Source organism: Nestor notabilis, unplaced genomic scaffold, assembly GCF_000696875.1.
Source record: "Nestor notabilis isolate BGI_N333 unplaced genomic scaffold, ASM69687v1 scaffold16595, whole genome shotgun sequence".
Lineage (NCBI taxonomy): Eukaryota > Metazoa > Chordata > Aves > Psittaciformes > Psittacidae > Nestor > Nestor notabilis.
In genome coordinates this window covers 22,289-49,250 of record NW_009929925.1, presented here as the reverse complement: position 1 = coordinate 49,250, position 26,962 = coordinate 22,289, and the positions used below count along the sequence as shown (strand labels likewise).

The 26,962-nt window shown below is 47.9% G+C and overlaps 1 protein-coding gene across 1 annotated transcript in view; it reads right to left on the bottom strand.

Annotated features, from left to right (window-relative positions):
• LOC104406273 (zinc finger homeobox protein 3-like) overlaps positions 1-26,962 on the bottom strand; it is a gene marked incomplete at both ends in the record, with an annotated part of 96,430 nt that overhangs the window by 47,186 nt on the left and 22,282 nt on the right. Inside the window, 1 exon segment of the mRNA XM_010015207.1 lies at positions 15,137-15,368. Coding sequence (XP_010013509.1) covers positions 15,137-15,368 — 232 coding nt within the window.

Here is a 26,962-nt window from a genome sequence, read left to right as displayed (position 1 = left end):
CAGCCCTTGGCAGGAATTGGGGTCTGACACGGGCGTCTGCAGCACTGGCGGCCGAGTGGCTCAGGATATCCGGACTGACACAGAGAATCTGGGGGCTGTTATGGGCCTGCATGCTGGGGAGACTGTCTGCTGTGACAGCCAGGTGGGGACAGCTCATGCAGAGATGTTGCCAAGTGAGGCTGGTATCTGAGCTTTGTGTTTTATGGACCAGGGTGATGGGCACAGCTGCCCAACATGCAGAACAAATCCTAAGACACTCCCTGCTCAAGAGAAGAAATGTCACCCAATGGTCCTTCATAGGTTTTGGAACAGAGACCAAGTGAAAACGCAGAGTTTGGTTAGTTTAACATCACTAACAAAAAGCACCGCAGCTCCTGCTGCAGAGAACAGCAATCACTCAGACTCACACTCTCCAGCCATCATCCCAAAAGGAGCAGACAACTGCAAAGCCCTTACACATTCACTATGGGAGATGGTAACTTGGGACAGACAATACAGATGCACCCTGGAGAGCAGAAGGTGGGATGTTGTTGCACAAAGCTCCACAGGCACAAGAATATCTCCCATTTAACCAGCAGGAGAAGGGAACAACATGTAACTAATTATCAGTAGTCAAGTAAGTCCCAAACAACAAATAAGACCTATGGTGAATTAGAAGAATGATAAAGCTAGATGGGGCAGAATGTCCTGGGTCATCACAAGGCTGTCTTTCCACACATAAATCATTCTACTTAAGCTTGCAGTGATTAAATCAAAACACTATACAAAATCCTTCAGAAAACACATCCTCCAGGACACTCTCTCCCCTGAAATCATCAACATTGGTCGTCGTCCAGAACAGAGCACACACTGCACTCGCACATGCCATCCTGGTAGCAAGCACACAGGCATAGCACCTGAGTACTCAAGGTAGCTTCGAGGACGCTGACACTGCAAAAGCGGCCCAGTGGCAGGCTCAGAGCACACTGAGCGCAGGCTCTAACCCTGCAGGGCACCGACAGAGCTGCAGCCCCTGTCCCCCTGCCCATCCACAGAGCCAAGGCCCATGGGCAGCTGCTTACAACAAATCTCTGCACTACAGTGAACTTCCACCCTGCCCCTGGGGCAGCCCCCGAGCCTGTCCCTAAGGAGGGAGCAGCGGGCAGGGAGGGAGAGCCCTCGCTGGCGAGAGGGGAGACGTGGGGCCAGCCGGGGGGCTCGGGAGGAAGCAGCTTTGCAGGAGGGAACAGGCCCAAAGCATGGGGGAGAGGGGCTGAGCAGCAGCACCTGGAGCACAAATTCCTGTTTTGCATCCAACTCCAGTGTGGGCAGTGAAGCCGATTTTATGACTTATTTATTTATTTTGTCTTTGATGAACAGAAGGTTAATATAAGAACAACTCCTTGGCAAACCTTTAAGGGTAATTCAAGCGACACTGATGTGAATCAATGTTCCCTTTGTGAACGCATTACTTGGCAGAAACTGGCTTTTTGTAACCCCCTTAAACCTAGCTGGCAAAACAAAAAGAGAAAAAAAAAAAACGTCCTTCAAACAAAAGGATGAGGTGAAAATAAAGAGAGAGTCGACTGCACTTTATTCTCTTTCATAGAAGCAAATGGATTTGGTGCTTTTTATACATTAATCAATCAATATCACTGACTGTACATCAGCAGCGCAGCCAAGTTATGAATGACCTTTCTGGCAAAGAGGACACTTTTAATGCTCATAAGACTGCTCATAGCTTAGCAACTTTCCGAATTTATGCCTGCATGATTACCCCTTGGAGGCAGGCGCCCGTTAGCGCTGCACTAGATATGACAAGGTTAGTCCTTGCCGATTTGTGCAGAAGAAAGGAAACTGTTGACTCTGTGTGTGCTCCATAGCTGCAGCGGGCTCCCCTGGCAGCACCAAGCCTGCCACGCTCCTTTGGAGCAGGCGGCTCAGCAGGGCCCGACGCCGGCTGAGGACCAGCGGGTGAGAGCCATCGTGTGCTGGAGTCTCAGTGCTGAGAGAAGAGCTGAGCCCAGAGCAGCTCTCCTAAGGGCTGAAAGCAGCCGCAGGACCTGCCGACAGGAGCTGGCGGCAGCAAGGGGCTCGCGGGCATGTGCCGTGGAGAACATCCTCCTTTCTTTCATCACTTGGCTGGCCGTATCAAGCTGGAGTTGCTACTCTGCACAGGGCCACAGCAAGCACTGCCTTACGCTGTCAGCAGCAGCAGCAGCAACTGGCTGTGGGCAGCAGCTTCCAACTCCTCTGTTCTTTTTTACATGATTAAAATAACAAAGAAGGATCCAGATCTCAGACCACAATGGGGTCACCGCTTCCCCGTGAGCTGTGACTTGACTACGGCAGGAACACGGTGGACCTGAGGGTCCTGCCATGCATGAGACCTGTACTTCACATTTCTGACTGTCCCTGGTGCACGTCCCTCATCAGCTCTAAGATCTCCAGTGAGATCCATGCTTTGTCTTGGGTGCACTGGTGCAGCAGGGAAAGGTCTCCTCGCCCCGTATCACCCACATCCCTGCTTCCCTTTGCTCGGCATCCAGGCTGCGACCTCTAACCCCCTCCAGACTGAAACAAAATACACCCTGAGCAATCCTTCACACCACACACACTGGCACGCACGCACAAAAGGGGAGGAAAGAGAAAAGAATAGGAGGAGAAAAGTGAGTAGGTGATGTGGAAAGGCGAGGTGGCTGCACAAGTGAAGTGGAACGGACAGGCACTGTGTGCTGCCAGATTGCCTGCCTGCCCGCAAAGGCCAAAATTAATGCCATTGTTTTGCCACAAAGGAGGCAGCAAAGTAGCAGCGGAGGCCAGAGAACAATCCTAACCAGCAAGCCCTAATTCACCCTTCGTAACAATAAAAAGGAGGATGGAAAAGGCCAGAACGCTTCAGCTTAATTGGTAACCAAATGAGATAGTAGTTCCCAGAAAAGGAGCAGAAGCATCTGCCCTGCATGAATGCCAGCAGATCAGGAAGGCAAAGAAAAACGCTCCCAAGTCACACTCAGTCCATCCCATGTTCTGTCCCCGTCAGCCTGGTGAGTGGTAGCAGGGGCTGCACAGGGGCCCCCATGCTCCACTCCACAAGAACACTGAGATTTAAGAGCTCAGGTCCCAAGGCAGGACCAAGGAGGGCATTAAGTGGGAGGTACGTGGTGCATTGTGCCAGCTTTGGGAAGGCCAGAACATCCCTTCAGGCAGACCAGAAGAAATCTACACCTGACACACTGCCTGGGAGAGAAACAGCACGTTAGGACGTGTGCAACAGGACAAAAAATTAAACACTCTCATTTATTTAATGAAGTGGCCACAGATGAATTAAAAGGATGAAAAGAGGAGTAGGAAATGGTACCCACACAAGAAAGGAGATGATTAAAACTGCCTGGTCTGAAAAGAAATAAGGTGGCCTTGACAGAAGGATCCAAATGAAGGTTGGTTCAAGGGAGCTGAAACAATACTGCTCCTCTCATCCTCCATTCTCTGGAGGAGTGACAGTGAACATGGAAGAAATGCAAATTTCAAGCAAATATAGGTAATACTTTCTTATACAGCTCCCAATTAACCTTTGGAACTCGTGGCCTTAAGAAATCACTGAGGTCAAAACAAAAGATATGGGCATCAAGGGCATCAAGACGTACCACTCAGAAAAGAAAACTATTTGGAAGAATTAGAAACTCTCTTGTTTAAGGCATACATGAACCAAGTTTTAGTAAGAATAAGGATAAGATCTTTATTTGAGGTAGGCTGTTACATGTTTACAGGTCCCCAAATTTCCTTCTGAAGCAGCTAGAGCAAGACACTGGCATTGCCAGACATGGTACTAAATAATCTCAAGTTTTTAGTGGAAGAATAAATGCACGTGGTAGCTCCTTCTTAGCAGTTCTGGGAGCTTAACATCATCACCAGAGGATGAACAGGCCTTACAGAAGGAAAAAGAAGCATGTATATATGAGTAATATAGGCAAGTACCAGCCCTGTGCCAGCTGCTGTAAAACCCGTGTCACAAATCATCCCATTGCTAACGTATACAATCTCATTTTGCCTTTGGCTCTTAAAGAAAACCAAAATCAATTTCAGAAGCCAAGCTCTGTATCTCTTGCAATTAAGTCTATAATCCTAACAAATGAGCTGCAGGATGAGAATACTTTCCATTTTCATAATGCCTCCTCTGAACAAAGATCTCAAAGCCCTTTTTCGTTTAGGTCAGACACTCTCCTGCTCCAGTCCTGCCCGTTAAAGACCATCAGACATGTGCTCCCACAGCAAAATGAAGATGAGAGAATCAGGACAGGGAAAAGACAGAAACAAACAAGAAAGGAACTGATGCTCTGCAGGGATATTCCCTGAAGGGAGGAAAGGTGCAGGACGTTCTTTTCCAGTGCTGAGCGTGAGCCTGAGGACGTGCATCAGCTTCTCTACATAAATGCATGTCTATACAGCTCTGGGCCCCCTTGAGCTCGAAAGCTCCTGCCCACGACGTCCTGATGCCCTATTGATGCTTCCTGCAGAAAGCAAACTGCAGCCCTTGACCAGCACTGGTGCACTGCAACACCTTTTTGGTGTCAGCGTCAGAAAGGAGCCAGCCCCGTTTCTGACCCTGAACAGCAGCAGTCAGGAACATGGTCATGTGCCTGGAGAAGATGCCTGGCTTCAAGAACAATTTCCATTTTCATCCCCAACACAGAAACCACCCACAAAGGTTCACTCCTGACAGCGTGTGCAGATGAGAAGGACACAGCTGGGCAGAAGGGAATCCCGGAAACTGCCACCTCATAGCGGTGCTGCTGCCACACACAACCCAAGTGCGCAGCCACGGCAAATCCCATCCCAGGGAAACAGCCTCGGCCTCCGATGCTCCTTATGGATAAGCCTGTATGACCAAGTAGAGCACTGAGGTCCCAAGCCCAGCAGTGCCCTTCAGGAGTCGTTAGGCAGGACTCCAGGCTGCCCACCACAGAGAGACCAAACTTCAGTGTGCATGGAGCTGCAGCAAACCCTGAAGTACCATCTGGAACTGGGGTCCTGTTTACATTTCCTACGTCTCCTCCTGGCACGGGAGGTGTGAATGGACACTGGGATGCTGCAGTGGGGCATGGCTGCACCTCCACACGAGGAGCAGAGCAAAACTCAGGAGCACGAGAGTTCTTATCCACACAGAGCCTGGTGAGGCAGTTGGTTTAACTCATTCTGTATCAGTAATGACACCCAGGAACCAGCAGCTGCTGGACCTTGCCATACAGCAGCTCCTCAGGAAGGGGATGAACATAAAGCCTGGCAGGCAGCTTCCCTCTCATAGCCCCTCCTCACCCTACACCCCTGTTTACTTATAAATGAGTTAAACATCCTCACTTTGAACACAAAGCCTGTGCCCAGTTAAACATGACTGAACTTTTCTTTCTGACACTGTCCCCACCTGATCTGTTATTGGGCAACTTAGGAAAGAAGGCATCGAGGTATCAGCAATTTTATGTGCTGGAACTCCAGCCCTTTTCAGCTCAGGTCAACAGCAGAACAGGAAAAGATACTCCAAGCTAATACACCCACAAAAGCATGCAATAGAAGCAACTTGCTAAACTCATTAACCTGTTACCTCGGAAGAAAGCATGTTCATTCCAGATGTATTTAATTTGAAAGGGAGAAAACAGCCTTGCATCAATGGCCAGAACAGTCAAACCTGTAGGAAAGATACCGGAGACAAGCTGCTACCATACAATACTGTGGAGATGAATACCATAAATTAGGGTTGACAGTGGAGAAGCAGTTGCTGGAGCATGTGTGTCTAAGTTTTTGGAAGGTTTCTTTTTCTCCTTACCACCAGAATGTGAAAGCAGGGTGCTCAGTCAGACACAGCATCTGAGCAAGTGTGAGACTTGGACAGAAGCAGCACTGTGGTTCTGATGAGTCTTCAAACATGAGCTGAATTTGCTGCTAACATGAGTCCTGTGTCACTCATACTGACATCTACTCTCTCTCCAACACATCTTGAGACCCAGCTGCAGTACCTACCACTGTTCAACCTCCAAGGTCTTCACAGCTTTACTGATTCACCCCAGAAAGGGAGAGCCTTCAGTCTTGAATTTAACCTGCACCTGCAACCACCACCTCGAAGGCCTCTAGAGAAGCGTTGTCTATTCTAAAACTGGAAAGGAGAGAGGGGGAAGACGAACAGTGAAGAGAAGCAGAAGGTGCAGCTGCCACTGATAGCAGAGCTTTTGGTGACCAAGCTTGGTACCAAGGGTGAGACCAGAGCAACAGGGATGCAACTCTTCTGCTCAAAGGGAACAGCAGCTGCCTGAGCTCAGCAGAGACCCTGTGCTCTGACGACCTGGTTTCTGTCTGGCTTTGGAGCTTGCTTTGATGCAGAGAAAAAAAGCAGAGTAGGAGATGAACCAGGAGCTTCCCAGCATTTTACTACAGCATCTGGTGATGTTTTCCCCTTGACTTTTCTTAAGTGGAAAGGGCTTTAAGATGCAGCCAAACAAGACAAACATTCTGGAACAAGTCAGCCGTCAGAGCTTCCTCTCTTTCTGCTTAATGAAAGCCATGAGCTCCCAGTGACAAGTGTCTGCTGGAGCTAGATGGGGAGTTTATGAGATTCCTGCCACGTTCCAGTAATATTACAGCGTGCCTTTGGTCTGCCTTCCCCAGCCCAGCTATCTAACCACTTCCTTCCCGCCAGGCGCCTCCCATTAGAGTTTCATTAAGCGAATGCTTGGGGGTTTGTGTAGATTTCTGTTCCCCCCCCGCTTTACCAGGGGCACATGAAAAAAGTCACGATAAACTTTAATAAAAACAAAATTAAAATGATTAAACCTTTCATATCCTTTAGAGATTATCCAGTCACTGCTGGTCGGTCAAAACAGATCTAAGGCACAACTGCTTTTTACTTTAAACTCAAAACCAACCCCAAAAAATAAATAACAAAAGGAAATCGGCCTCTGCCAGATAATAAAGGGGAACCAACTTTACCCCTGCATTCTGCAAAGATAGATCTCAACAGTGCCATGGAGCCCGGTATGCACAAAGACAGAAAGATGCTGCTGGGATGGGAATAACATTCTCCAAAATTTGGGCAGGGGAAAGGATGCAAGGAGGGAAGAGTTACAACAGTTGCATGCTACAGAATAATACTAGGACAAGGAAGTTCCCTTATGTTGACTTAGAAGTCCCTAAAAGTTCTTAAAGCATACAGTTCTCATGTCTTCAGACCTTCCAAAGGAGCTAACCATGTACAGCAACCCTGACCCATGGCTGCAAAAAGTACTTCTGCTGGCTGTAGATAACCATTAAAGCAGTATGGAATTAAAGCAGAACCAAAAGTTTTCATCTGGCTCTGTCCAGCCATGAAAGAGAGTTTGTTTCTGCCCAGCCTCTGGACACCCTTGAGGAGAGACCCTGCACAGGAATACCAAGACTCCCATCAGTCATGGATGGAAAGGTAAAAAAAGGTCCTTAAGCCATTCAATTCACAGAAAAAGGAAAAAAATTCCAATGTTCAGCAGAACAACAAAGGGGAGCACAACAAGCTGTCCTGCTTTAAATGAACACAGATGACACAAGATCTTTGAAAACAAGATGATAATCTTGCATGTGGGGGTATTGGTGGAGCTGGCAGAGAGATCAAAAATGCTGCTATAAAGGGGAACTGTGAGTTTAATCAGCTTAACATACACATCGCCATGAGCTGTTTTCCTCTTTGTTGCTATTTCACATATGTTACTGTACCGTGGGCAAATGTTTTCTCAAAACAGGACAATAGCTTGTCTCACTCCCTATGTCTGAGGATGAGCTAACAGGAATGTATTTCCTCTTCCAACAGCAAAGCTGCTGCACACCCCAGCAGTAGGAAACAGTCCCTGGCAGAAAGCTGGGTGCACAGGACAGGGCACCCAAGAGCCTCCCGCCCTCTTGCAGGTGCTTGCTGTGGCACCTCTGACCACTCACCCGCTGATGATCTGCTTGGATTTACATGCCACATTTTGGGAACAAAGGCTGATCAGGCTGCTGCCTTCAGGGGCTACAGATAACATATTGGGAAAAGACAATATTGGGTTGCAGGGAGAGAGAGAGAGGTAAAAAGCCTGAGAAGCAGCTAATGAAGCTGGGCAGCATTTGATGTTTGCATACAGGAGCTCGGACTGTCATTTGGGCTGGCAGATTATTAAATGTGTCAATCAAGGACAAGCCTGGAAATGGCAAGAGGAAACATGTGAGACGAGGTTAGCTGTTAAACACTAGAGGAAGGAATCTCATTCTGAGGAGGACAGGGTGACTGGCAGCAGCACAAAACCAGAGGAGCTTCTCCAGCCATAAGAGGCAGGGCAGTGGGAGGAGATGGGGAGGAGATGGCATGAACATCATTTGGTAGTCTCACTTCCATGAGGTATGAAGTTATACACCACATCCCTCAGCACGCACCTTGCACACTGCTCTTCCCTAGCTCCCTGCAAGGGTCTCACATTCCATGCAGAGCCAAGAGCTGGGGCGTGCTTCTGGTTGGTAGGCAGTGTAGTACAAACTCTGTACACTCTCCTCCTGCAGACACTGTGCAAGAAATGTGCTTTAGGAAGTTTTTGTTGTGTGCAATTAAGTCCCACGGAAAAGTGGAGAGAGGCTTACGAAAGCAGACTAATTATTCCTTCCTGAAATCCTTCATTACCCCTATGAGATGCAGGAGAGCAACACGCGTGTTCCTCCAGTATTAGCAATGACTACATTTCCTTTAATTGAGACCAAGTGGAAGACATCTGACCTCAATAAATTTATTTCAGGCAGGGAGGAATATACTCTGGCATTACTAGTTTTCATTTCAAAAGTTCCACTGGAAGTATGGAGCCTACAATCACAAAAAATCCACTCCAAAAAAGCGTCTCACATCCCTACTGTAACAAATTACATTAGTAATTAGTCCATGCTTGATGACCATGAATGCAAAATGCTTTGCATGGTTGCCCACTCTTCAAGGTAGGAAAATAACAGTATGGTTCCCTCACAAGAGGTTTTTGTGGAAGATCCCCTTCCCCTTTCTCCACAGTTTGTTTCACTCATTTTACAGATGGGCCAATCATAATTCCTAAGGCTAGGGCACAGCCACCAAGGGAAGGTGGAGAACTGGAGAGCCTGGATAGGAGAGAGATCTCAGAGAGCAATGCCTCAGCCACAGGGAAGAAGACAACTGGTGCTGTGGGGCTTCCAAGTCACACATTTAAACTGTCAAATGGAGCTGCCACCAAGCCTCCCTCCTGCTAAAAAGAAACTTCTTGTCTAAGAGAAACCTTTCCACACTGCAAACCACATCCTGAGTGTTTCATGACCAAATCTGCTCCTGATCACACAGGAACTTGCTTTCGCTCCCATTTGCCATCACCTCTCTCCTTCACGTCCCTGGTACAGCTACAAAACTGCTTTTAAGAAAGAGGAACACAAGCAAAGCATTTCGTATGACTTAAGAGTGAAAAAAGAGGTGCAAGCACCATACGAGCATCCAGCTGTCTGCAGAGGCAGAGCCAAACTGGGTTGGATAACTACTATTTTTAAAGCACACGGGGTTTTCTCATCTGGCAGTGCTCTAGCTATACCTCACTTCTGTTTACGCACTTGGTTTCTTTAAACATCCACATCACAACTTCAGTCCACAGTTTGCAGCCTTCAGAAGGTCGAATACCAAAATTCAGTGAAGATGTGGATGGACACTACAGCCACCTCTGCCTGGGGTGCAGAGAGAGAGGAAAAGCACCAGAATAGAGCTTTACAGTATAGATATTCCTCTAATTGTAATCAACCCCTCTGGAGAAGGGAGAGTGGCTGGTCCCTTGCTGTCTGCTGGCAGAGCCAGCAGCATGGATGCTTCAGCATGGCTGGGCATGGGAAGATGGGCAGCAGGGATCCTCCTGCTGACGCCTGCTCCAGCCCCTTTCCTGTCCAGACAAAGGGGCTTTTCACTGCACTTGGCCAAGTTTAGCAAGGGTTTCCCGAGAGCCTGCCCTCACCCTTCACATGCGAGGGCCCCAACAATGACTCTGTGTGCTGGAAGAGGATGGCTGCTAAGGATTTGGCAGAGATTAGCAGGATTACTGAAACAGTATGCCCAGCACAGGGGACTGGTCCTCTGGGGTGAAATGGGGATTCTCCAGCATCCCCTCGCAGTACATACCCAGCAGTTTTTCCTGCAGAAGCTACGAGTGGTATGGCTCTGCCCCTGCCTTGGGTAGCGCAGGGTGGTCGCAGCCTCGGCTGCTCGTGCCTCAGGCGGGACCCTCTCCTCCAGCCACAGAGGCACTGCACATTTTCCTTGTACCAACACAACCCCTTGGCAATGCAAATTGTCCTCTGCACTTACATATGCCAAAATCTCTGTTTCCCTTCAAAGATGCCAACAAATTTGGGACTCATATGAGGGGATGATCAAGATGAAACTCCTGGGCATCCTAAACTCTAGGTGGTCTCTTGCCTCAGCTCCACCTGACCCATCTACCTGCACAGCGGGAAGAGTAATGAAACCCAGGCTGCCTGTACTCCATGCCTTCTAGAAGGAGTCATTTTCAAAGCTAGAACGAAAATCTGGTGCAGGTTGTTTCACTCATTTCTACCATTACCTAATGAGTCATAAGTGCATCCATCCCTACATCTTGAGAATGTTTTGGTTTTTATTATGTTGTTGTTTTTTTTTCTTCTCTAAACCCCCATCATTAAAAATCAATTAGCTTATGGGTAACGTTATACAGATGCTTCTGCAGCAAGGGGTTGACATCTGCACTGCAAGCAGCCCAGATACTACAGCAATAGATGTCCAGAAGTACTCATAGAGGAAAATAAACCCCCAGCCCTAAAGCTGTATTCTTTTTGATCAAGAAAAGGACTGAATGTCCAGCCTGGGCTTACTTCCCTGTCTCCTGCATAATTACCACACTTCTTAGAGCAAGCAGAAAAGTTTAATTGTCTTTAATTATCCAGTTCAAGGAGGACCGGGTTTCTTGCTTGATGTCCATATAATTTCCCTCCCAATGACTTCATCATCCCTTTACTGGAAGTGGAGTGCAGCTTGTAAAGCTCTTTTCCACAAAAGACACAAAAGTTTCAGTCAAGGCTGTGCTGCTGGCACAAGCAGAGACAAAGGTCCTTGTGTCTACAAGGCTGTTGCTTAGGCTGCTGCATGTGTTTTCTGTGGGGTGGGAGGGAATGAGTTGCAACTAATGTGCAATCAAGAACCATCACAATTACAAATGTAAATGAACAGGCAATTGGCACTGACCTTTGTAGATTGTTAGAGGACTAATTAAGGTATGATCAGACACTCTTCCAACAGATTGAGATGCATCTATACAAGCAAATATCTACGCACTGCCCCAGAGACAGTGATGCTTTTTCCTACATGCTTGCACACACCAGTGAGTACGTACACACAGTGAGACACGGCATTTAACCCTGGCATCTGCTCTCTGCCACTGAGCAAACAGGACGGGAGAAGGAAGGGGACAAGGCAACTCCATCACTCCCAGAACACAAGGCTGAGGAATGAGGGGTGAGCCATCTTTCATTACTGCAAGCTGCGGTTGTATGTAAAGCTGCGGGTGAGGAGATTGGCACAAACTGGCTGAGGTTAGGGACAGAAAAAAGGGAAATTACTCCTTCAACATTTCTAGCAAAGCCACAAAGGTCTCCAGCAGCAGCAGCAGGAGTGATCACGGCTGCATGTGCTGGCACCTCACCTTGGATCATGGCTGGCCTGGGGGTCTGCCCTGGAAACAGCAGCAGCAATGGGCTGTATCCCACCATCTCCATGGAACTTGGCATCCCCTTATAACATGATCTCTTGTGCCTGCTTGCTCTTGGTCACAGCAACCAGACAAAAGTGTGAGGAGAGGGATGATGTTTCACACCACTGCTGAGGTGAACCCACAGCCAGCCAGCCACACTAGCAAGAAGACAGACCAGCACAAGAAGGGAATGGATTTCTGCCAGCTCAGCCCTGCCTGAGCACTTGCAGTTCGACAGGCATGAGTCATGGTCCTGCTCAGCACCTCAGCCTCATCCTTGTCCATTGGGTTTTGAGCATCTCCCAGGATGGGGACTCCACAACCTCCCTGGGTGGCCAGCCCAGAGCTGGGCGCCATCCCAGAGAGGAGTTTTGCAGAAAGTAGAATTGAGGATTGAAATGTCCTCAGAAAGAGCAGTGATAACAAAAGGTTTGTTCACTTTGGGGAAAAAAGGCAAGCTGATATTGCATGTGTGGGGAAACTGAATTAAAACCAAACATAATTAACTAGAAGGGGAGGGAGAATCACAGTCATGATTACCAGGGAGTAACAGCAGCATCAAAACAAACCACTGCACTTGCAATGCAGCAAACCAGCAAAAAAAGTCACCATCCCTTCGGGCCCCTGACAGAGGTGTGTCACAGATCAGAAAAGCACTTCCTGCTCAAAGTGCCTGAAACAGAAGACTTTCTCGTGTTACCTATTACCACCAGAGGCTCTGTATAAAAATGCAGCGAGGGAAGTCACCTAGCCCTCAGAAGAAATCAGTGAAAACTGTAATAGGGATACAGTAGAGACGCCAGGGTATTGTACAGGGGGAAGAAAGGCAGAGATCCAGCTGCACACCCTGAGTGCAGCCCTGCCACAGAGGATGCGCGTTTCCCACATTTGGCGGCACTAGGCTGGAAGAGCCACTGGTGAAGCTCCACGGAATGTGCTGCTCTCCTGGAGGGCTGGAACAGCCAAACGCACTAGCAGAGTTCAAAACCAAGACAAAACAAACATGTCTCAGGAGAGAACTGAAGCCCAGGTATGTGCATATTCGTGCTACACATCACTGACACCCAAGACTACAGAAAAACAAGGCTGGGAGTTTAAACCTCACAGAAAAAAAGGAAGGATCAGCCTGCTGGAGAGAGATCTTTTTACACATGAAGTTATTACACTGAATAAATCAAAGCCAAGAAACAAATTACTGTTGTGCCCTGCACAAGGTTAATCTTGCCTGCCATGAGGCCACCCCTGATGGATGCCACCCTTGCAGCATCCTGATCTGCCTTCCCCTGGGATACGTCCTCAGCCCTGGGGCAGCGGGACCACCCCGCTGTATATTAAAGTTGATGTTCTGATACCGTAACAGGATCAGAATAAACAGGAGATGAAAGCACCCATTTTCCCCCACAGGAGTACTGCAGCTTCTCACCAGAAGCCAACTCCCATCACTGCAGGTACAACCTGACCAGTGCCTTGTGCCTCAGCCACCAGCGAGGTGTGTCTGCTCAGCCTTGCTCAACAATGGGCTGGAAGAGTGTTTGAGATTAAACATCTCGGGTCAAAGCAACCTCCAGAAAGGATCAGAGGTTCCCCCTCTTTATATTCTAGAGCTTATCCTTGTATTTTTATCTTTTGAAATAAAATATAACGAAACTGTGTCTTGTTTGCTGTCAGTTTTTGCTGAAGAATCAACAAGCTTAAAAGAAACTACCTCAGGCCATTTGAAAAATTAAAATACTTTTAAAATGAGACTTCCCTGCAGTGACTTATCAAGACTTTTAACTAAATAAAAGAAAAAAAAGATCCTTTTAAATGGTCAACAAACCATTTTCCCTCTCAGTTAGTCAGCTTCTGCACTCTCAGTACCTGCAATGTTATAATCCTGGCAGACATACAAGGAAAGATAAAGTTTCTGAAGTAAAAGACTAGGTAAACACAAATTTCTAAAGTAAACAAAGGTTTCCAGGATTGTTCTGTGTGTCACAAAAGGGCACACATGGTTTCTCCTCTCTGTTCATTTTGCTTTTAAGAAAACTCACAAACCATAAAACACTTCAACGTATCCTTTTATCCGAATGTTTTTTTGCAGTGGAGAAGCAGAATGGCTCCAAGAGCTGCTGTCCCCTCCGGACGGTGTGGCAACCACCGCATGCTCTCCCTGTCACCACGACCTTTGGGAAAGCGTGTTCCATGCCCTCCACTCTGCTGAGTTCACAGATGGGTCACTTTTTCCCATGAGACTGAATTTAACTCTTACTGAAAGTTCTCCTGTTCTACTTTCTGGGTGTTTTGCAACTATTTCACATCCTTGTAACTAACACATGTAACAGCAATGCAGCACAGGTGTTAATTCAAGAGACGTTTCTAAGATCCACATGTATTTTCCTCCAGCTGGTGCCACTTTCCTTTCTCAATGCCTTTAAGCTAAGATCACTTGGCTTGTCTCTATGCACATTAATTGAGGAATGCCAGTTCCTTAGAGCACTTTTCTGTAAGATTTATCCAGTCCTAGAGGGAAGTCCTGGTTGAAGCCGAGGAGGGCTGCGGAGGGTTTTGCTGGCACCCCCCAGCTCCAGCATCTTCACATCCCTGACAGTGCGTGTACCAGTCGACTTGGGCAGGCTCTCCCCTCCTCCCTTCTCACAGGACTTATTCAGATCTTGCTTTTTCCTAACATAAAAATCTTTTTAACCCTTTAAATTATTAAAGTACAATTTCTGTTCTGCCCAGCCTAACAGCCCCCTTTAAGGCACCTTTTCTCTTGCTAGATTCACAGCTGCAATCCCTTTCCTGTTATCCATCCTTTCTGTATAAGCTTACGCTTCACCCAAGCCCTTTGCTTTATCCACCTTATCTCAAAAGGAAACATGGAAAACAGACCCACACTTGCCCCTTTTCCTGCCCACCCTTTTCAATCTTCCTCATGATCCAATGTGGCTGAAATACTAGAAACCAATGAACAGAGTGGGATGGGTTTGCACCAGTGCTTAGGACATCATTTGATGCATTGCAAAACATCTACTAAAAGTATAGTTTGTTACAGCTATCCTAATGTGATGGTATCTCTAGACACTCATAAATATTTCACTTACAAGTACGAAATGAAGAATGTGTATAAATATTTGGTGCTTCTGAGCCACCACCTACAAGCCCCATGAGGCAGAAATATGCTGGATGCTGCAGGTACAACAGGGTCTTGTCCTACCTCAGGACAGCTGGAACTTCCTTAACACATTACTAATAAGCAATAAGCGTCATCCCCACAGCCGGGAAGACAAACAAGAAAGTCACCGAGCTTGCCACAGAACTGCATGAAGGGTCTGATGCTGCTGGTCCAATCCTGTGACGCAGAGGGGGCAAGAGCCCAACCCTGAGCATGCAAGGGAGGCAGCACTCACCAGCCTCAGCTGCTGGACACTTCCGGATGGTGAAGATCTGCCCCAGGTCTTCCTCTTCTTCAGGAAGACCTTTCTGGAGGCGCTGCAGCTTCCGTAGGCTTTCACTTCGCTGGTGTTTCATGGAGCGCACGTGCTGGATAAGGTTCAGCTTGGCCTTGGTGGAGTAGTTACAGAGGACGCAGTGGTAATAGCAGCTTTCACCTTCAACCCCGCTCTCGTGATGCTGAAGGTGCTGTGAAGAACGAAGAAGAGAGACATGAGTTTCCTTTACCACCTCCAGCCTTCCTGGGTTAGTCCACTGCAAAGTGCTAAAAAGCCACCTGGGAACTAAGTAAGAAACCACAATTTGATGAAGACACAGTAAGATCAAGCCTGTTTATTCTCAAGGTACCACACACGGTCCTGCTTAGAAGCAAGAAAACATAACATACTGAAATAAGCACAGAAGCAAAACTCAAGATGGGCAAGATAATCTTCAGTGAAAGAAAATAGCAGATCCAACATAACTGTTCACAACTTCTGCGTGGTTAATTCTTTCACATTTAAAGCTTATCCTGGGAGGGGACCCAACTTCATGTCAAACAGATAAAATTAAATGTGATAAATTCTCATTGAAAACTAGGAAGAATAAAACCAAAGCAATCCTGGAACACAATGAACCCATCAGACTGACAGGTCCTGGAAACAGCGTATGGGAGCAGAGCACGGAGTGTGTGCCATCCTATCCATCACCTAGCACTCTGTTCCCTGACATTTAGGTTTTACTCCCTTGGATCTGGAAGAAAGCAGCAGCCTGGCCTGGAAGATGGCTGTGACAGTGATCCAAACTGAGAAGCCTATGGTAAGCATGCAGCTGGGTATCACCACAAGAGGTTAGCACTTGGAAAATCCCTGTCCCCCTACGAAGCTGCGCTACCGCAGCCAATGTGGCCAGTTCAGGAGTATTATACCTGGATAATCTATAACCAAAATCTATCAGCTGTCTAGCACAGCTGATGTGAGGTCCCTGCTAGGGAAACAAATAGCTGGTTTATTTCCTGGATCCCAAGGATGTGGCAATTACTTCTCAAAAGCAGAGGGAAGCATTCAGTTCTTACAGCTACGCTGGCTGCTGTCGCACGGCGGCCGGGCAGCAGCAGGGCTGATTTCACAGTAACTGTCCCAGTTCCCACAGTAATTCTTATCGCAAGTGGAGGACAAATGGATACCAAAGTCAAATGACACAAAAGACTCCTGAGTGAAGATCGTTTGGTGCTTCCACCAGAAACCTACATTTCAGCTACGCTACAATCCCTGCCAGCTCCCACCATCCAACCCCAAGACCTCTTTTTGTCTTCTAGGTCATCTTGTGAAACTCCTTCCTCACCATGCACCTCGGCCAAGGCACACAAGTAAGGTGATTTGGACATGATCTTAAGGTTTGTCAATCAAAAATATTGCCTACGTGCAGCTAGGATCTTCTGGTAAAAATTCTGATGTGTATTATCTCAGTTACAGCTAAGATAAGATTAAAGACACATATTACCCAGCGCTATGTGCTTAGCTAACACGGAGGAAGGAGAGCCCTCTGAGTCTAGGAATGATTAAAAATAGGATAGGAGCTGATGCTGAGGCTTCTGATTGGAAGAGCTAGGGAAGAGAATAAATGTATTCTAGATCTGGCTAATTAGACTGGCCTCTTTTGGGATCACAATGTATTTAATTAAATTCACTGTAATATTTGAAGAATCCACTAGGGCACTAATCCCACTGGTGCCCTCAAAAGATTTTTTGCTGTTTTCCCTCATAAGAACTTCTTCTTCCTCTCATTTCTATTGTTTGCATGCATTACCCTCTTCCTGAGCCAGAAAAAGAGAAACGGCTTAAGACATGAAAGGCTAAGGTTAGCGAGCTAGTCTCAAGAGCCACGCGACTGGCCCACATGGCCCAGCTTAACCAGCTTTACTCTGCCCCACTTAAGTCCAACCTCTGCAATAAAACCTCCCTTCCACCCCATCATGCTGAGGGCTGGGGGGTCTTGCTCCAGGAGACACACAGTAAGCCCTGTCCTCCAGCAGTCAGGAAGCCCCCATCCTGCAGACATCACGTTCAAGCTTAGGCAGTGCCAACGGGCTCAGGAGCAGCTTCTGCAAGAAGGCAGAGGAAACCCCTGATGAGCAATTAGAGAAAAATCTGGTTCCAGGTTCAAGAAAATACTAAGGACGTGGTCTCTGTGGGAACCAGAGGCACAGTCTGTACTGCTCCCATTTAAATGGAGATTTTAGGAAAACATTTGTTTAAACAGTTTAATAAATGTGTCTTATTTTTTGGTCTGATTCATGTCAAGTCATCTAAAGGAGGAGAGGAGTGGGCCAGAATAAGATAACATAATGGATGAGACAGTACCAGCTATGAGTTGGTGGAAACACTAAGACACTGGACAAGTACATGTAGTTATAGTCCACCACACTGTTAAGCTTTCCCCTTGTGAGAATTTATCCGTATCACAGAAAACAAATTCAAAATATTAAACCAGAACCTTGTTAGAAGACAAATCAACTTGAAAATCAAAAGAATATATTGTTCTTAGGGAAAGCAACCAACTTCTGTCAGAGAACATTGATTTCTGCAAGTCTGGGGAGTGTTCGCCTCCCTCCCCCCCAACAATAGGAAACTTCCAACATCTGGTTCTTCACGCATGGCATGCAAAATATTGATCAGGTTTAGTCAAAGCTCCACTTTAAATCAGAAACAGACAGAGGAACGCTCTGATGGAAACCATACAGCTCACAAGTACAGCTTCCCGGGGGAGACGGGCTGTTCCTGTATGTACACTAACCGCAGAACAACACTGTGCTGCTCCCAACACCTATCCCTACACACAAATCAAATGAAATCTGGCTCATCTTCCATTTGGGAAGGGCTCAGGTCTCTGGGCAAAGCTCAACAGTGATGAGGGCAGGAGGATCCTGCTCAGAGACCTCACCTCCCCCATCTGCTGTACCCCCTGCACCGCCTGTCCCCAACCTCCACAGCCCTTCCTGGGGGAACATCAGCTCCTCATTGGTTACAAACACCCCAGGTCTGGCAACTTCATCTCAACACCAAGAGCCATTCACTGCAGCTCTTCCCTATGCGCCCCAGGGTGGCCTCAGCCCTGCCCCCTGTGATCTGCCCCCTCCCACCCCCGACCATTTTGGGCCAGTTTAGGGAGTATTGCAGAACGACCTCCCCCTTCCTCTGGGTTTGGCTTGAAGAAGTGGGCACTTCTGGAAGGTCTGAACACACAGTTTAAATAAGCAAGATTAAAATTACACGTTGTGCCTATAGGCCCGCAGAGCACCAGGGGCCCGCAGGCAGCAAGCGACCCCTCTGGGGACCGCAGTGCGCACAGCCCTGGTTCCCAGCCCTGGAGGAGGGAGGTGAGGTCACCTGGTGGTGTTCACACCAGTGCAGCATCAGCCACGGCAGAAGCGTGTGGAGGGTGCAGGCACAGACCAGTGAGCACACAAGAGGCACGAGCACAAGCAAACGTGTGCTGGGACACGCTGACCCGCACCAGGCTGGGGAACTGACTTTCCAGCCCTCACCTCTAACATTTGGCTTGGAATTGTTTTCTTCTAATAAATAATAGCATAATAAATGTTTGCAGCATGTGACTATGGAAATCTGACTTTTAAACACAGGAATGATGCGATTTTCAGTTCTTCTTTCTCTTCACCTCCATCCTCCACATACCCCGAACTTTGTTTATTTTACCATCGCCCTCTTCCCCACCTAACACTGCCTCACCCACAGTATTTTCAGTAATCATGGAATGTAATGCACCAGCTGTATTAATCCGTCTGACTGTAGGCAGTCCTCACCCCCGAGCCATGGTCTCAGGCTACGTTCTTCAGAGAGGAGACTGTTGTAACCAGGACTGAAGATCCACATTGCTGCTATTACGCAAGTAATAAACTTCTGCTGAATACCTTTGTAGGTGTTACTGTAGTTCATGTTCACCATTTAATCTCATTTCTAGAAACTTTTGTTATGTCTTTTAAAGATGTCAAAGCTGTATCTGCTCCAAACCTCTTCTGTATTAAGTTTATTACAGCCACTGTGTGCAGAGCCCGCTTCCCACGGTAACATGAACAGATAATCCTCCCTATAGCAGTCTGTTGCCAGAAGGCACAATGTTATTTTCCAAACCCTGTTTGCTCTGCATAGTGGGTCAGATACTGTTCTGGCAGATATCTGAACTGTAACCCCAGCTCACCAGGGAGACGCAATAACTGCTTTGAACTATCTCATGCTTTTGATGTTTATTATTCATTAGAAAAAGGCTCAATTTCTATGCATTCTTAACTTCATCTTGCATAAAGCTTCCCCTTTGGAGGGCCCTAAAAGTCCCTCAGGACAAACCCACACTGTCGACAGGGGGCGTCTCACAAGCCGTTGGTCTGCAAGCTGGAAGGACCACCCATCTCTGGAAGTGGTGAGATCCCACCTCCACTCTCAGGAAATCTCAGTGGTCCACGAAGCTGTAGAGTATGTGAGAAAGCTCTCTACAGGCTCGAGGATAGCCCCCTTCTGCAGACCTCAAAAGGACAACAAGCAGTAGAAAGAAACCCTGTGACTGAACCCCATGACAAGCAGCCTGGGCTCTCTTGCTCACGTGCACAAGGATTTCCCACACATGTCAGGGTGTCTGCATGTAGGAAAAGCAAGTGAAGTAACAGGCCCAGGGGCCAAAACCCAATGCGAGAAAATGATTTTTAATGATCTCCGCACAGCAAGCAGAGAACCAGCACAAATGAGAAGAAAACTTCCTCACCACCAGTGGCTAACAGGATCACCAGCCACACAGTGATCCTGACCCCAAACCAACAGAACCTGGGATCTGGGCCAAAGTGCTAACAGGGACAGCCAAGGGGAGTCCATCCCCTCGTATTTACACCAACATCCCTCCTGCTTACCAACCCTAATCCTCGGGAAGGCCAGGGGGAGGCATGGTAACTGAGAAACAGGCTGGAGAAATGTCTTCCAAACCACTTTGGATCGCTTTCTCCAGATGGCTCTCATATTACAGGACAATCCTGCAAGAAACCAGAGGCCACTCAACTACCAGGAGCTTCTTTAAGAAAGAGTTTCTGGTCTTGAACATCTTTGGAAGAGGTTTTTTCCCCCATGTAACACTCTTGTTACCACTGAACCCTGCACGACCTCTGTTCTGTTAGAATGGGTAAAATGAGCAGTGATTTAAAAGAACCAAGAGATGCAGCTGAGGAAGAAAGAGCAAAAATACTGCTGGAGGGTTACAAAAGCCATGGAAGGGAGCAGCACTGCAGGCTGCACTGCTCTTACTTCTCCCTGCGAACACCCATGTCTAACCAACATCAGCAGTGAGACCCAGAGCCTGCAGACCCCTGTGACACCGTGGTGGCACACAGAGCCAGGGAACAGAGGCTATGCAAGATGTTGAGCCCCTTGGGGCTACAGTGGAAGCTGCCAGCACACCCTCTGTGCTCAGGAGGAGCTGCTGGAGCCCGGCCAGCCCTGTGAGCACATCCCTAGCACAGAAGGATGCCCAGGGGTTGACTCTTCCTCAGGGTGAAGTCAGACACGGTTAATTACTAACAGGCTTGGTAGGAAACATTCCACATGCTAGTGAGAGCCATGCCTGTGACAGTGCACCCCGGGGAGCCAGGCGAGATGCAACCCGTCTGCCAGAGCTGGAGGGGAGGCTACAGGTCGCTGTGGAAAGGGACCAGACCCTGCAGCAGACCTCAGAAACCTCGTAAGCGCCTCTCGGCCCCCATGTGCCTCTGATCTGCTGCACGAGATAAATCACACAGCCCTGGAAGAGAAGAATCTGAATTTTTAATGAAAGTCATGTGGATACAGCTGTCTGAGCCTGGCCTGTTCCAAGTACTCCATAAAAGTCAGCGCTGGCCCATCCGTCTTGCTCTCCTTTCACACCTGCATCCCGAGCTGGAATTTCCTGGCGCTGACGAAGTGGGCGGCTGCAGCAGGAACACATGTGGGCTGTGCCTGGGAAGGGCTGGTGCGCTCACAGCCCCTGGCACAGATGTTCTGAAAGGAGGAAAAATCGATTCCCCATACAGCAGGTTCAAACTATGAACTTACAGTCTCTTGTATTCCACCAACGTCCTGCAATTGTTTACTGCTTCTGAAGAAGTGGCCATACAAAACCCTTCTCTCCTTCCAGCCTCGCAGGCTCCTTGTGCAACAGACAACTGTGGAGGTCAGACTCACAAGCCCACAAGTTTTTGCAGTTTAGCTTGTGGTAACTGGACCAGCATCATAGTGAGCATCACTCCTCCACCTCCAGCTAAATCTTCCTCAGTATCACTCAAACCCTTAAAAACACTTTTGAGGACAGGGAGACTGCGCAACAAATCTGGATTTCAATTTGCTATTTGGTTTCTGATCTTTATTTTTCTTTCCAAAGGGCTGGAAATGTAGTACTCCCTCCTGCCAAAGAGGCTCACGTACTTGATGGAAGTCCCTAAGTCACAGGGAAAGCCTTGAAGAACAGCACCGACCACTCCAATTTACAGCCTGCCCCTACAGCCCCCTTCTGATTCTGTATTTTCCATGCCCTTCAGCTCTGCCTGGTGTTAAGTGAATGGCCCTGGCTCCCTGATGGGGGTGATGCAGACACTGCAAGCCCCAGGCAGGCACAGACCTGCTGGGCATCACACCACGAACCCCAGCAACACCACTGCAAAGTGGGCAGGAAGCAAGGCCAAGGACTTTTCTCAAAGAGGAGCCCAGGAGCAACACAGAGGGTGGCGAGCAGAGACCTGTCTACCTGGGGGGAGGTCAGTAACAACTACGAGGCAACATACGAGCTGGGGGCCCTTGCAGCAGGGGAAAGGAGCCTTCCTCAGGGGGTCCAGCCCAGGCAGGAGCTATGGGCCATAGATGCTCTCCTCCCTGGCCACAAGGCTGGCGCCTGTCACGCTGAAACGCCTCTGGATTCCCACACCAAGGATCCCAGAAGCCACCCAGCAAACTGGGTTTGCTCCACCAGCCCTTGAAGTCTCATTAAAAGCCAAATATTGCTCAGCCTAAAGACGGAGAGCTCAGCATGGATTTTACTGAACGTTAAATCAACCAGCAAGCGTAGCCAGCAAACTCTGTGGCACTTTAACTTTAAATAATGCAATAATTATTGAATTTCCTTTTTATAACCGAAGTGCTGGAATGTAAACAATGGGGCTGTAATTGCAGGAAGGGGGGATCAATAGAGGCAATCGTTTTCAGCCATGTTAATTGTAAATACAATTGCTCCAAGATGTCAGCCTCGTTCTTCTCACTCCCAGAATCATCCTAACGGATGACAGAGTCCAACTTTCCCATTACAGCTGTTCGTTCCTTTAAGAGGTTCTCAATCAGGTCTGATCAATCTGTCAAGATAATGCATAGAGTAAGTAAGACTCTTCCAAACACAAGCTCCCAATCAATAGCCCAGACCTGCTTAATGAGGAGGGGCTAAAGCCCAGAGGGAGGCAAAAGTCCCAGCTTCTGCTCGGCTCAGGCAGCTAACTTCTTCATGGGGCCTTGTGAGCCCATCAGCTCTTAATGAGAACATTGCTTATTCAGGCTGTGATAAGCAGCATCCCCACATATTCACAGTCCCCCAGGGTCAGTGCACAAAACCCAAGAGAGTTTAACAGAAAACAAGAGCCAAGAAAGGTTGACTTGTATGTACATCCCCTACCACCACTTTTTAAATTGTGCAGAAGACTTGAAAGTACTAATTAATCATTTGTTAGAAGTGATTGCCAGAGATGAAAATCTGTGTGGGACCACTGGAAGTACAAGAGCATCTCTAAGGTTCCTCCCCTGCACTTGAGGAAGAAAATACCCAGAGTAAATCCTGCACTTCCCCAGCTGTGCCTTTCAACCCCAGGAGAGGCACCAACAGACCAGAAGCAGCTTGATGGAAAGCCAACTGGAAACCTCCCAGCAGGAGGGAAGAGATGAGAAGGGAGTTAAGGGAATGGTCAGAGATGCCATTCTCCATCTGTATGATTTAATTCTGATAGCACACGGGTATCCCTTTGTACAGCTGGACATTACGTGCACACTGGCTGAGCAGAGGTGGCTGAGCAACCACGAAAGGGAGAGAAGAGAAAGGTCTCACTGAGTCTTCCTACAGCTGTGAAACTTTTCTCCCACTACTGCATCACCAGAGCTGCACACACAACAGAACTACTCTTGGGCAACTGCAACTTCAGAGAATTTTCCAGATCCCTGAAATCTTCACAGCTCTCCCCAGGGAGGCACAGGCGTAAGCACTGCTATATGTGGAGATGAGTGCAGGAGTGTGTGTATTGATCCTGCTAATTATAGTGATAAAAACAAAGCACAATTGCGAGTACATTTCCTACCAGCTGTTCTGAGAAGTGCTGCCCTCAGCCCTGTGTCCTCCTGCTCCAGCCATGGCTCTGGCCACAGGCCCCACGACAGCCCCACAAGTCTGCAAGGGCATCCACTGCTCCTCACGGTGCTCCTCTGACCAGCATGAACCCAACCTGCCCAAGCTGTTACAAATGAGGGACGTGAGAGACGTGAACCGTGAGCTGAGCTGCACACAGCAGTTTCTGCAGTGATGGGCTCCTCTTGCATGTTAACCAAAACCTGAACTGACAACATGTTGCTCCTCAGGACAGTGTACGGTTTTGTCGCCTCATATTGTCCATGAATACTGTCATCCCTGGAGAAAGACAGCAGGAAAGCTGAACTTTGTTTTGAAAAGTGGAGCCTGCAAAGTACTGTATGGAGAGCAACAGGAGGAAGTTAAGCAGCAAGAAATCTTTTGCCACGACTCGGCAACGTCACTGAGGTCGAGTCTTTCAGTCCACTCCTTTCTCAGTGCTGGGGACAGCCAAGATGGAATTCAGGCATTCAGGGAGCTTTATCTTTCCCAGTATTAGGAAAAGAAACGGGAAAAGAACATCTGAATGGGAACACAAGACAGTAACCAAAAGCAGGCTCAGCGACTCCGCTACCCAGTTGGTTTTCTTAATGTATTCTGTACATACACTCAAAAATAGTAACTTCAGTGTGAGTTGTTTAGCTGTGAACACTCAGGTGAACTAGAGCAGCCTGTGAATATGGGAAAATCACTAAAATATAATAAAAGGGCTGGGAGAACGTGAAAAGATACAGGGATAAAAATCTGTTGTCCATATTGTAATTGTAAGGCTGCTGAGTGATTGAAAGAGGCTTTTCGTAGCACAGAACAAGATTTAGGACTATCCATAGAGGTGATGGATTATTTCCTCCGGCAGCGATAGGAATGATTCATATGTTACGCTGCGAGGGCTCTCCGAGGAGGCTCTGCATGTTCCAAGGCACAGCATGTAACACACACTTGGTCTTGTGGTGTTAATGCCAGCTCAGACTTAAAGCAACCACCCCAAACCCTCTCTGTGTGTGGAGCCTTCTTTAAGAATTTAAATTAAAATGGTATTCTTTTTCCCCAAATTAAGCCTTTTGGAAAAGACTTAAGACCACCATCCTCTGAAGGAAAAGCTTGAGGGCTGTTCTGCACCCGCTGTGCTCCACACCACGTCCTGGAGCAGAGACACCTGGGGGTGCTGGGGTGGGCACAGGGAAGCCCCTGCGCAGAGGGAAGCAGCACCAGTGAGAAGCAGCTCCTGTCGCACTGCAGGCAGCCCTGCTCTTGGCATGCAGGACAGGCAGGAGGCTGGACCCCTGTCCAGTGAGCCCTCACCAGCCCTTTCACACTGTGTCTTCGCTCCAGGTCCCCAGCAACCACAGCCAGGACCTGAGCAGCCATCCAGAAGGACTCATGGAAGCAAGGACCTTTCTAAGGTGCTGCAGGGCTGGGTGGGACAGGAGGGCACCACGGGCAGTGTTCCTGCACGCAGCGCAGCAAGGGACCTTTGTAATAACGCTCCATAAAACCATGTGGGAAATCGAACTGGCCACAGAAACCCACACTGAGTTCATGTTATTTGATACAATACTACAGGCACAGATTAACTTCCCTCACCCGGTATTTATTGTTTCATCTATCTCTAGAGAAGTTACAAGCGCTGTGATAGACTGAAGATTTCCTTGTTTTCATATAGCTCCTTTATAACTTCCTATAGCAATGTACCACATTGAATCCCAACAGATAACCATACAATAACAACAATACACAAGATGATTTTTTAATCCTCTCCATAAATCGAAGAATATCAATATCGAAGAGATGGATGACACAACCTCCCCTGGCAGAAGCCAACAAGGATGCATTTAGGAACAACAGACCAAACTCATCCTTTGTCCGCAGTCCTAACATAGAAATATTTGTGAGAAACAATTGTCACTTTCTCCAATCAACTAGAGGATTCTATGCAACCTCAGCCAATGGAAGCCCAAACTGTTCTCCTGCCTCACCACAGCACCCCTGCAACACAGAAACACATGGCCCAGACATGAAGTCCTTCCAAAACCCCACGTGCTGTGGCATACAGTGGTACCACCTCAGCAGGCAGGCCCTCAGGACCAGCACCAGTCTCTGCTCTACTCCCTTCTCCAGCATCCCACGCAGCATCAGCCTTCTCCTCATCCACCACCCCTGATCTGAGCTGGGCTTTCAGGCACAGACGAGTCCTGGACAAAAAGGCTCCATCTACGCTCTGGGACATGTTAAGAGCAACTATGACAAAAGGAAAGCTGGGCAGTGGTGGTGGAGCTGTGACAGTCTGAAGATAGGGGTGATGCAAGAGCAGGGAGGAAAGGGAACCAAAGGAAGGTGCGACGAATTAGTTCGACAGAGAACAGAAGCAGAAAGAGGAAATACACAGTATTCCTTGACTCATGAAGGCAAAATGAAAACCAGTGGAGCAAGACTAAGCCAGTGGAGCCCTTCCAGCTGAGCAGCCCTTCTTCAGAGATGTCAGCTGCAGGGCTGGGCACCAAGGTAGGCAGCCAAGATTACCACCTTTGATGCACTTCTTGTTGTGCATCAGTAAACCCAAGACACAAGGACAGGAGCCCCATCTGATTGCAGACATGTGCTGTGAAGGTAAGTTCATTAAGTGTCTGTGAAACACACAAACAGAACACAGAGCACCACAGAAATGCCCATGAGAAAATAAATAATTCTTCATTCAGTGAAAGCTTTGGATTGTATTAGACAAAGCCTGGGGCAATGTAATGAAAGAGGGAGATAAAAAGAAACTGAATAATTACTCACTCACAGAATGAGGCAAGAATCCTACTGGAAAAATATGTATGGAAATACTTATAATTAAAAACTGTAATAATGCCTGCACACAAAGGGATGAATTAAGGCAACCTGAAGTCTGATATTTCCTATGTTTAAGATGGTTGTGAGGGCTTCCACTGAACTGAAAGGAAACTAATGTGTCTTAAGAACTGCATATATAAATTCAGGCAATTGCTCCTTGCCCCTCACCACTGAGCAACTACTCTGTGAGGAAAGCCACCAAGTTCTTGGTGAGGAGAAGCCTTCCAGCCACAGCCTCCTCCAAATTTAACTGGAAGATCTCTTCAGTCCTTGAATATGCAATGGCTCCTAGCACATGTTTGCAGGCCTGGTTTCCACCCAAAAGGACATGTCAATGACCCACAACAATTCATAGCAGTGGAACTCTTTGGCTTGTGCCCTCCAAGCAGTTTGCAGCCTATGGATGCTGGTTTGCTGCTCTAACTTCATCCACAACAGGCTGTTGGCTTTCAAGACTGCCAGGAATAGGGACAATGCTTCCCCATAATCTCATTGGGCACTTGTACAGTAAATGCAATCCCCCCCCAGCCCTGAGACACCCTGAGAACCTGGGGCTGGCAATG